The sequence below is a fragment of the Hydra viridissima genome, unplaced genomic scaffold (genome assembly GCF_058129835.1).
Source record: "Hydra viridissima isolate aposymbiotic clone 2 unplaced genomic scaffold, HvirCarnegie_v1 scaffold_3, whole genome shotgun sequence".
In the NCBI taxonomy this organism is placed as follows: Eukaryota; Metazoa; Cnidaria; class Hydrozoa; order Anthoathecata; family Hydridae; genus Hydra; species Hydra viridissima.
Genome location: NW_028324302.1, coordinates 18,776,428 through 18,788,750, shown reverse-complemented (window position 1 = coordinate 18,788,750; position 12,323 = coordinate 18,776,428). Strand labels below are relative to the sequence as shown.

Here is a 12,323-nt window from a genome sequence, read left to right as displayed (position 1 = left end):
ATCTTATTTTTGTATTTTTTGTTCATTACATTTTTTTTAAGTTGGTTAATGTTATAAAAAAAAATAATAAAAAGTAATAACTAAAGTTTGTTATATAGTTTTTGATTTGGTACCTCAAAACGTTAGGTGCAGCACCTCAAAATGCTAGGTATTGAAAAAAGCGATTTTAAAAAAATTGTATTTATTCTGCGCACGCATCTTTTTAGCATTGTTTTTGGAGTCTTAAGGCAACATTTCTGATAAGGTTCTGCAAACTTATTTTCAGAAGGGATTGAATTATTTAAAATTATTTAAAAAAAATAAGTTTATTGCTTATAGACTATTTTCAACGTCTTCGTAATTTAGATTACTTTGTAAGGATTATATGTAATATTTTTTTGTTTATGACTTAACATTATATTCTTTAATTAGATTATTCAACGCTTTTAGAATTTAGTTAAAAAAATCGAGTTTTATGTTGGTTTAATTCAAACCTGACATTCTGAGGTCCCACTGCATTCTGAGGTCCTTTTACCTGTATGTTTCACAGTTGTCACCTATTAAAGATGTTTCGTTAGTCATACTTTTTAGAAAAATATTTTGAAGAACCCATGGTAAATAATGAAAGTGGGTTTTTGCTGTAAACTCTGTTTCATTTCCATAAGGTGAAAAGGCAATTAATGCAGTACTGTACTCATTTTCACTGGCATTATTAGGATATGATACAAACAATGCCACATAATGCGTACTTATGTTTGATCATCTATCAAAAATAATTGCGAAATTTTCTGGAACTATGTTAGCAACTTCTACTTCAACCTTTTTAGTCAGCAAATTCATGTACTTTTTCATAGTTTTTATGGAAATGTTTTCTAATTTTGAGTACTTTTTCGTGAGAGAGTTTTCTACAAATGAAAATGGTTTAAGGCCACAAGTCACACATTCTATCCATGAATACATATTGTTGGCACTCTTTCCTATTATTGGTCCTGGAATATGAGTAAAACCACTAAACTGTGTAATCGGCTGTTGTGTTGAAGTTAAAGAAGTATTATATTCTATATATTCTGGATGCATAATTTTAACATGATTAAATAAATTGGTCCATCCTGTCCCAATTTTCTGGCGTAGTTTTTTTCCGCACTTACAGGTCCAATTACTGTCATTAGCTTCATCTTTCTTAAAGTAAATGTTGTCTATTTCTTTTGTATTTATTGTTAGCGAGATTCGTAAAAATCCTAAAAAGGAATTTTTTTACTTTATGTGCACATATAAACATAATTAATAGTACAATTGAAATGAAAATACGTATACATGCGTATTATTGGTTATGCGTCAATCTATCATTAACCTTATATGCGTATACAGCTCGAAATATTTATACATGCGTATTATTGCTTATGCGTCATTCTATCTTTAACTTTTTATGGTTAAAAACTAAAAATTACATAAAAGTATAATATAATCTCGGTAAATAATATTAATGGCAAAATTTATCAATTATCGATTAATTGCAATTCTGACCCAATCAGTTAATTGGTTTAAAAAATATTTTCAATCAATTAATTGGTATTAAAAATTTTTCAATCAATTAATTGCAATCAATTACTTGCAATTAATTGTTTGCCCAATTCATTTCTCCCCGCCAAATCATGATCATGTTAAGGAGATAGTGGTATGGTAATTTGATTTGAAAAATTATTTACAATTATTTACAATTATTTACAATTATTTTATTTTACGTAGGTAAAATAAAATAAATCAATTTAAAAGATTTCAAATCAACTTTCAAAGATAAAGTAGTTTAAAAATTAACTAAAAAAAAAAGTTTTTAATAACCAAAATGTTTTCCTAAATGTCATATGACGCAATCTACCCCTATTGTTGATTTTCAAATGAAAACATCTTCCTAATTTATTCATGTTCCCAACAAGAACCTCTTTGAAATGTAGTTAATCGGGTTACATTAACAAGACATATTTATCGAATATTTAAAGCATTTTAATAACTATCAACAAAAGGTCGAGAGGAAGAAGTGTTTACTATATTTAGATGGTCATAAAAGTCTGCTTTTCCATCGACATGTGCGCAAAATGTTCTCAATTTAGTTAAATATCACATATATCTAACTCATTTTACACGGGCGAAATCGCCACATAAATAGCGAAATCGCCTCATATGTATAAAACAAATTTCGATTTATGGATGCAATTAAAAATTCTTGATTTTTTAAACACTGTCGAACTAAAAATAAATAATTCTATATCATTCAGTTTTTGGTATGAGGAAAAACTTGTCATGCCTAACAATTAGCATTAAAGTAGAAAAGTGGCGAGATAGCCCCCGGTGTACCCTACAAATAATTAAGAGAACATTAAACACATTGAGAATAGAAACGTCAAAGAAAAATTACAAACGTTCTTGGTTAATTATCAATCTACACCAGCTATTACAACAGGGACTGCTCAAAGTGGACTGTCAATGGTAATACGCGTCTGCACAAGAATCGAACTAATGAAATCAAGTTTACAACAAAAGATGAGTTATGCAATAAAAATGAAATATTCTCAGCAAGTAGGGCGTCAAAGCTTGTGTCAATTCAGCATTAGAGATAAAGCGTTCGTTAGAAACCACCCAAACGAAAGCAAATGGAAATCTGGTGCTACAATTCAAATAATAAGTGACAAAACATTTCTGTTAAACATTGGTAACAGAAGCATTTGAACATTTATAAATTACACAATGAGAAACAACAGTGATACAAACATTAACAGATAAAGATATTACTCCAACAGAGTGGCATAACACGGAAAGAAGTTAAGATTATCAGGTCCCCAAAAAGGACTTTTTTAAACTGTTCTTGAGGTGTGGGTGAGAAAAACGCATCGAGTGAAATGGAATGAATAAAAGTTAAAGTGAGAGTGTGTTATGTATCCAGTGAATTAAGCAGTATTTAAGACCCAGTGAGCTGCGCCGTCAGATAGAGAAAGAAGAAGAAAAGAATGCTCACGTCGGACGTAAAATGAACACTAGTAAAAAATCCAATGACAATGTAGAACAAAATGTATTTTAAAATCATTCATCCGCGAAATTTCTTGTAAGAACTTAAAAGTATAATCAATTTCAAATGTGGGCAATCTTAACTTTATAATAAAAAGAAATTAAATATGTAATATATGTTTGGTTCCTTAAAATGAATAATAAAACCATAAATAATTTATTTTTCGATATCAGGTTAAGAAGAGAAAAAAAGTTCTTATCATGACACCTTTTGCAGAGCGTGGTTAAATTTTTCAGGTGAATTTTGTAATTCTTTTTGTAAATTTTTTGAAAAGTTGGTTTAAAGAAGGAAAAAATATAAACAAAGCTGGTCAAAACTAACAAAAATTAAAATATCGAATTTTATTTTAAAAAATTTCAAGAGACAGATCTTAGTTTCCTGACACATTAATCTTGAAACAGCAGCGATGATAATACGCGTTCCTTAACTTAGATTAGTTTTTTAGATATGAGTATTGATTCGTGTGAGATGATTTGTTTTGATTCGTGTGCGAGTATTGATTCGTGTGCGATGATACGAAATCAGAGTTCTTTTCAAAAGTAGCGACTTTATAGATGAAATACATTTGTCAGATTTAATACGTAGTTTTTGTTAAAATTAAATGTATAAGTTATTTTATTCCTATGTCATTAATGGATCATTGGCTTTTTATTATAAGAAGACTCATTCGGAAGATTCACCTCCGTAAAAACCAACTTCATTAGTACTACAGAATTCATTAGATTAATAAATTCTGTCCGAAAATTAACAAGTTCTGCCCGAAAAAAAATCATTTGAAATTCGTTCGCACAATTTGTCTAGTACAAAAAAAAAAAAAAAAAAAAAAAGGAAAAATTAAGTGAATTTAAATTTCCAAACTTGCACCAAATTTCCGAACTTGCAGTTAACATAGAGCATGAATAAAACTTTAAGGCACCTTTTCACTCCCAAAGACGCAGCAAAGAGGAGGCTTTTTATTGACAACAATTAGCAAAAAGGAGGCCTATTTAAAATTTCCTTTAAGGAAGTTTTTTGAATTTCAGCAAACTTTTTGCATTATTGAAATGGATCAACAACGTAATGCGTAAAACCAAACGTAAGCTTTTAACTTCTTTAAGTCATAAAAGGCAAATCTTATCTGTCGAGATGATGAAACATCTGCCTTCATTTGAAAAACGTTTTGGAATTAATTTTTAATTCTTGTATGGCTTTTTCTTTCTTTAAATGTAATACTTCTTTATATGAAACGCCTTAAAAGTTTTTGTAATTCAACTTTACACTCCACCTCCGTCATAAGTTTGTTGCAAGAGATTCATTTTTTAAAATTCATCAAAAGTCATGCAATGATTGTCCTTAAGTGCGGCGAAGTTTTAAAAGAATTCAACAAATGTTTAGGTGAAAATAGAAATGAAGAAACGTTTCATACTTTTTTGATTTAGCTTTTACATTTGACAAAAGATTTTCTATAAAAATAAATGCGGACCAGAATGGGTTAATAAATAAAAATAGAAACAGCCAGTATAGAAAAATCGGCACGACGTTTTTTAATAACAAAAGCTTTGAAGGTTTGACATACGTTTCCTTACTTGAAGATTGAAAATCTTTAAAAAAATTTTGTTAAATGTTGTTTTGAAATAAAATTACATTTATTTTATTATAAATAATATTTTCATATGATATTTCCAATTTAAAATTTCGATTATAGCAAATAATCAATTTAAATTGGTTACTTAAAGATAAAAAAGTGAAACTCACCAAATGTTTAAAAAATGGCATTAAAAAGCGGAAACGGATGCTGCTGGTATCAGACTGAAATCATTGTGCCAGCAAAAGGAAGAGGTGTACACAAAATAACAAATTCGCTGGCTGGTAAGTCTTTTTTTTTTCAATACTTTTGATGTTTTATTTTTTTTTATTAATTATACACATTCAAAGATGAACCTATCCCATAATTTTAAAGAATGCAGAACGTCCTGTCTTTCTTTCCAAAATGATTGGTACCTAGGTTTATCTTCTTTATGATACTGATGAAATATTACGAAAATGGCAACCATGAAATAAGGACGTCAAACGGAAAAGGCTTACATTTTGTAGTTTTTATCAAGAAGTTATTAACAAATATTCTGTTAAATAATTATTTTCAGGATAATTTATACTTAAAATTCATTTGGGTGTTTTAATTTTCGTTGTTAACAAATTTGTTTTTGGGCACGGTTTCTTATGATAACGGATACTTATGGTAGCGGTTACTTATGGGAAAGGTTACTTAAAGGGGAAAATGCAAATTTTAGCAAAATGTTTGTAATTATTTTAAAGATTATAATACGTTGTCCTATTTTACGTTTTGCGTGGCCCAAAACAAAACAAAGAAAACTGTTTTACGATGCCGCTAATAAAATTCCCAAACGCAACACAAACAGCTTATTGTGAATAATCAAACCGAATAACGCAAGCAGTTCATCGTGGACAATCAAACTGAATAACGCAAGCAGATCATCGTGAACAATAAAACCGAATAACGCAAACAGCTTATCGTGAACAATCAAACCGAATAACGCAAATTGTTTTGCATTATTCAGTGTATTTATCAATGTGAAATTGTTTTATTCTTCAACTTGTTCAGTGCAAAAAGAATAGTAATTGATGATGATGATGATGAGGATGATGAGGATGATGATGATGATGATGATGATGAGGATGATAATGATGATAATGATGATAATGATGATGATGATGATGATGATGATGATGATGATGATGATGATGATGATGATGATGATGATGATGATGATGATGATGATGATGATAAAGATGATAAAGATGATGATAATAAAGATGATGATGATGATAAAGATGATGATAAAGATGATGATAAAGATTATGATGATAAATAGCAATAATAATTATAGTACTTATTGACCGAAGATGAAAATAATACTATAGAAAACCAAGGACTAATTGAGTGTAAAGACATAGGTTGACAGGAATATTTTTTAGGCTAACGAAACTGGCCACTGAGTAAAGAAGGTCTTAGAGCTTCGGATTTTAAGTAAAATGTGAACAAGTAATTAGAGGAAGTGACAAAAATGAAATTAACAAACGACAAAAATTATCATAATTAAAAACTAAATTAAGAATTAAAACTAAAAATAAAATATCAGTTTATCTAACATCACAAAAACTTATATTGTAAACTTTTTACATCGATTTAACCATGTTTTCTTCAGAGTTTGTGACATTCAAAGTTGTAGCTTTTTATTTGCATACTTTATTAGCTTTTTACTACGTAAATTTTTATAAACAAAGTCATTTTTTCTTTATTTTTAGAGCTATCTTGCCTCCGCGATATTAAGATAGGTGTTTGCCATGTTTCATTGAAGCAGACGTCAGCAAGTTTATCAGTGAACGAATGTTGGGGTGATGACGTTGGAGCTGATATGGATATGTTTTTAAACACAATTGTTCCTGAGAACGCACCCTACCTTCACTCCATCGAAGGTCCTGACGGTATGACTGCTCACATCAAAGCAAGTTTAATTGGTTCTTCTGTGACTATTCCAATAACTGACGGTAAACTAAATTTGAATACTTGGCAAGGAGTCTGGTTATTGGAGCATCGTTATCATGGCGGACCACGAACATTAATAGTTACAATACAGGGGTGTAGTTAAAATAAATGCTAGCCAATCATTAAAATAATGACAACCAGTTATTAAATTTCTTTTACAAATTCTTTTTAAGAAAGATTTTTAAAAAAATTTTCTTTAAAAACTTTTTAAGGTTTTTCTGTGACTTTTCTAAATATTAACCGAAAGAAAAAGGCGGCAGAAAATAAAAAAAAAAAGTTGTTTGTGATTCAAAAGCTACACTTTATTAAAATCTAAAAGCTCTAATGATTGTATATAAGTGGCACAAGTCTGGTACATTAAAACCTTTTTGTTTTGGTATATATATGCATGGTGTATAGACATATGAGTATCTCCTGTTTTTTAATTTAACGAATCTATTATGCAAATTTAATTTACTGTTGCTTTACTTTTATATTGTAAAGTTAATCCTGATAAATGCATAAAAGATATAGTAAAATTTAAAACCGCGTTTATTTCAATCTTTTACTCAATAGATTAATTACAAGATAAGAAACATTCTTTTGAAAATAGTGATAAAACAAAAGAAGAAGCGTAAAGGAGTTAAAGACCGCGCAATTGTACCCAATAAGTACTGCTTATCTCATGCTAATTATCAGCTATAAAAATGAGTTCAGTAAAACCACTATCAGGGTTTTGCAATCTCCTGCTGTAATAAACAAGCATTTTGAACTTGTATTTGTGGAGCACAAGTTTAGTTTTAACTATAATCAAAGTATATGAGTATATAAAAGGTTAATTCATTTAAGATATTCTGTTGTTAATGGGGTTTGATGAGATGGTAAACTTGAAGTAGAGATAAAATTTTAAAAACCATAATAAATAAAACCTAAAAAGATTTGTTAATCTGTCCATTGCGGATATGTTTGGTGATCTCACCCTTGCGCCAATTTATGTAGGTGAGTTCAAACTCTCTTCATTTTACTCCCTTGATATTGTTAGTAATTGGATAGGACCTCTGTTACACTATAAATTACAAGAACGGAAATCCAGCATCCAACATTTTCTCCAATTTTTATGGTAAGTGGTATGGACTCATAGTTGAGTTTTGGAACCAAAGTTTGCATACATTTAAAAAAATTGATGAATAAGGTAGCAGCTTCAAATTGAGGATCTAAATATGAAAGTATGCGAGTATGTACACAAGAGTATGCTAGTATGTACGCGAGAGTATGCGAGTGGACGTAATATGTGACTATGTGGGCAGACAAAATTCGCAAAATTTGGAAATTTGATTTTATCACCAAATTTCTCAGAGTACAAGGCATTATATTCTCTTAATTGATAGAAAATAATTTAGTATCCGTCATGCTTCCAACAAAATCTTCATACTTCCAACAAAATTTTTGTAAGTCCGACCAGATTTTTCCTCGCAGTTGTAAAATCTTTAAAAAAAAGGTCCGAAATATTGATAGTAAATCAGAAACATTTTTTTTATGAATAGTGTTTTAGGCAAATAGAAAGATTATTCTTTCTCGATTGTCTGATTACCTTCCTCATTTATCGTGATAGCCTTGTTAAAGACGATTTTGCGCGTTTTAATGCATGAGTTTTAAAGCTTAAATGCTTTTTCTATATGGTTAAATGAAGTTCAAACAAGAATCTCTGAGGTTTCTGAAATTCCCGCTGTTCTCGTTTTCGGAAAGTTTCCTGTCTTTCGCCTGTTGCTCTGACGCCGATTCTTGTCGAGGCTGGCAAAGCTCAAAAACTATAGCCTGTCCTCGTCAATTCTGGTGCCCAAAAGAACACAGATATGTACATCAACAACCTTGGGAAAATGATAGGCTATAGATTGATTCAACCTACTCTCCTAATATAAAAATTGTATTTTAAGAGGATGGAGCATTTTTTTTATATAGCAGAACGCCACAAGAAAATCTACAAAATTAAGGCTGTGATTAATGCTGATGGGTTTTATGTTGGGTAATGTAAATAAAATTCATGCTAGAAACCTATGAAATAAGTCATTGTTGCTTTGAGTTTTTACTTTTTATACTTTGCACTAAGGTTTGCGCGGAATTTACGGCTACATACTATAATTTTATTTGTGTATATGCGCATGTAAATATGTGAATACCTTATATTCTTTTTTTTACCTCCATCTGATCTCTTTTAAAAGTCTGTTTTATGTGCGTTGCAATATAAATAATATGAAAATCTGCTTTTATTAGGTGTTTAGTTTATTTCTAATGATATTTTTGTATTTTCTTTATCTTATTTAGATTATTGCATTTTACTAGTGAATCAGTATTTTGGATTGAGCTGCTTTTTTATTAATTTTTTTGTAACGTTTTTATTAACATAAAATTTATATTGATACTAATTAAGGTGATACCAGGGTAAAGGCAACTTTTTAACAAAAAATTGAAAACTATTAATAGACTTTAGTTTTTTTCTATTAATTATCAAAAAAAAAATTGAAACAGTACCGAAAAAAAATTTTTTTTGTGATGACGTCATTAATTATGCGCATAATTAGTGTTGTTTTACCCCCAAAACTGCCTATTCTTTCATCTAGTATAACAAACTCAAAAAGTGTCAAAACTGTTTGAAATTTTGAACATGAATTCTTTAATATATTTATAATGTTGTCTATGAAATAGAATTTTTTAAAACATTTTTAATTTTACCAGGTTGACATTTGAACTTTAAAATATAAAAGTTAAGGGAAGTTTGGGACCCAAAGCATGATAAAAATGAGTTTTAAAAAAAAAAAAATTTTGCTTCATAGACAACATTCCTAATATGTTCATCTTTAAACCTGCAAATTTTCAGCCCATTATCTATTTTCTATAAAAAGTTTTTTTTTCTGAAAAATTGAGATTTTGCGAGAAAAAAAAGTCGCAGAAAAGCTAAAATAAGTTTTAAAAAGTTATATATTCTAATTATATGGTAACACAAACTATTTAATAATGACCATAACCATATGTCTCTCCCTCTTCTAATTTATCTTTATCATTATACCCTTTTTTCATGGCTCTGAGCTTTTTACGTCTTTTTTTAACACAGTCTTCTGTAATATGGTCCGATTTATTTACAAAATTTTTTGTAATATTCAATGCTGTATTACCGTTATTTCTTGTAACTTTTCCTCTGAAAATCTTTCTTTTTTTACCTTTAGAGGACTTATATCTGCTTGCAGAACCCATTTATAAATAAAAACACTAAAAAATCTTTAATTATAAATCAATTTAAACTGAAGGAAGACTGACAAAAAAGTAACCACCATCCTTCAGGAGCTCTACTTTGAGAACAATTTTAGTGGTTTCAACGTACAGCTTAAAGCTTTAAATAATATTTAAGGAGAAGCCAAACGTCTTGAGCATTGTTTAGCAAAAATTTAAAGTTAATCGCTTTTTTGGTTAAGGAGATGTTGGAGAAAAAGCGTTGCTAAGGTCGTTGCTATGAAGCAAGAACCAAACTGCTCTTTAAAAAAAGGGGAAATTTGATTAAAATTAAGAAAATTTTTGACTTTTTGCAAAGCGCACATTGAAATAGGCAGATGTAAGAATTCAAAACATTAATATTGGTATTTTTCAAAATTTTATCAAAAATAGCCTTTTTTTTACCCTGGTACCACCTTAATGTTAGAATATAATTTATGCAAATATTTTTAAGAGTATTTTATTAATTTATTGGAATTGTTACTGCTTAAGCTTGACATTTTGTAAAACCAAACAAAAATTGTAATTGTTTACTACAAAATATGTGTAGCATCTTCTCCAGCATCTTCCCCAGCAACATATCTTTTGCATCTCATCTGAGAATCGATATCGCTCTGCATTTAAAATTTTACCAACGAAAGTGAAAACAAGTCTTTACCGCCAACTGATGTTTTATCTATTTGTTGAAACTTTACTCTGTTTTCACTATACCCCCAGAATTCCGAAGGAAATGCATTTTTTTCGTCTCCAATCTAAATATTTTTCTAACTCTGATGATGAAGAGATTTTCTAAAAAACTATGTGATTTGTCGCCAGCAAAATGCAAACTGATTGCGTCAGGTGAACTGGTCGGTTGTTTTTTTGGTTTAGTAACCAAAAAAATTTTTTTCATTTCTTTAACCAAGGTACTTCGCGCTTCTTTCTCTTGAACATTAATTGACCTCAACTTGAATAGTCGATAGACAATATACGGTTCTTTACATGTTTGTCCCAAAATACGATCAGGGAGGCTTTCACTGATTTACAGTTGTACAGTATTTTGGGATAAAATTTTCTTATATACTCTTAATTTCTATTATCAATATTATTACCATGTTACTGATAAATACATTTCAGCTTCCAGTTTGACATTTGCGATAGGACAAACAAAGTTTTAAAATCTGCTAAAGTTTCAAAATCTTTTTCCGTCAGTCAATCCGTTAAATCTGTAATGACGAGCAGACCTTTGTGGTTTTTCTCAATTTCAATCACAACTCTGATCATTACGAACATATTATTCTATTTAGTTGCATTTGCTCTATGAACTGTGAGATCTAACAAAACGCTCCTCATTCATATAAGCAGATAATGGATAATATGATCATATAATCCGATGGTCATATACCATCCTCTGATGATGATGATGATGATGATGATGATGATGATGATGATGATGATGATGATGATGATGATGATGATGATGATTACTCTAACAGCTTTCAACTTGCAACGATAATGATACTGAAAACTTTTTTTATACTAGTAAGAAGCGGTAACTTAGAAATCACCAACCACTTTTAAAACCTTAAAAGCACTTAACTAATACTTAACCGTTAAAAACCGAAAGCAGGATTAATTTTACATTTTTGAACATTAATTAGTTATTTAAAAATCAATTCAGTATTTAATTTTTTCCTTTCCTAATGTCATATACAACCGATTGAAGATCTCAGCGGAAAAAAAGCGGTATTTCACATTTTTTAAGTTTTTGAGTTGTTATCGTTTTTTAAATATACAGGATTTATTTCATTTACTTTTAAAATTATCAAGTGAAAAAAGCATCCCAGTCCTTATAAAAGAAGATGAAATGAAACAGAACCCAATGGAACAAATTAGACCGAACCCAATGGAACAAATTAGACCGAACCCAATGGAACAAATGAAACCGAACCCAATTGCACAAATGAAACAGAACCCAATGGAACAAATGAAACAGAACCCGATGGAACAAATGAAACAGAACCCAATGGATCAAATGAAACAGAACCCAATTGCACAAATGAAACAGAACCCAATCGCACAAATGAAACAGAACCCAATGGAACAAATGAAACAGAACCCAATTAAACAAAAGACTGATGTCGGAGATTTAGAGCAAACAATTTTTTTCATTTTTTTTTTTTAAATAAATTGTTTGATGTAAATATAATCATTCTATATTAAAAAACCAAAAAATAAAAAATAAAAATTGGGGGATGTAACTGCAATTCTAAGGAAAGTTTTATATTTGATTTTCAAAAAATAAGAAAAATCTGACATCGCTGGTTTTTCCACTGAGGTCTTCAATCAACATTTTTAATTAGAATAAGAAAAAAAATTAGCAAATTTCCTAGTTAGTTAGTTAATTATTTAGTTGTTTAATTCATTAACTCCCGTCACAGATTCTAACTTATATTAATAATATTGATGTTATTTTTAACGTCTCTTAACTATTTAAGAGAAATATGGTCTTTT

At 29.4% G+C, this 12,323-nt stretch overlaps 1 protein-coding gene across 2 annotated transcripts; it reads left to right on the top strand.

Moving 5' to 3' along the window:
• Positions 1-3,216: 3,216 nt before the first annotated feature.
• Positions 3,217-7,105, top strand: LOC145180205 (uncharacterized). 2 transcript variants are annotated; one of them, XM_090080757.1, is made up of 3 exons: positions 3,217-3,276; positions 4,725-4,888; positions 6,347-7,105. In XM_090080757.1, the coding sequence occupies exons 2-3, from the start codon at positions 4,789-4,791 to the stop codon at positions 6,688-6,690; spliced, it is 444 nt and encodes a 147-aa protein (XP_089936883.1). In that variant the 5' UTR covers positions 3,217-3,276; positions 4,725-4,788; the 3' UTR covers positions 6,691-7,105. The 2 variants fall into 2 exon arrangements, with proteins under 2 accessions (XP_089936883.1, XP_089936882.1); XM_090080756.1 differs by lacking the exon at positions 3,217-3,276 and adding an exon at positions 4,564-4,584.
• Positions 7,106-12,323: the final 5,218 nt, after the last annotated feature.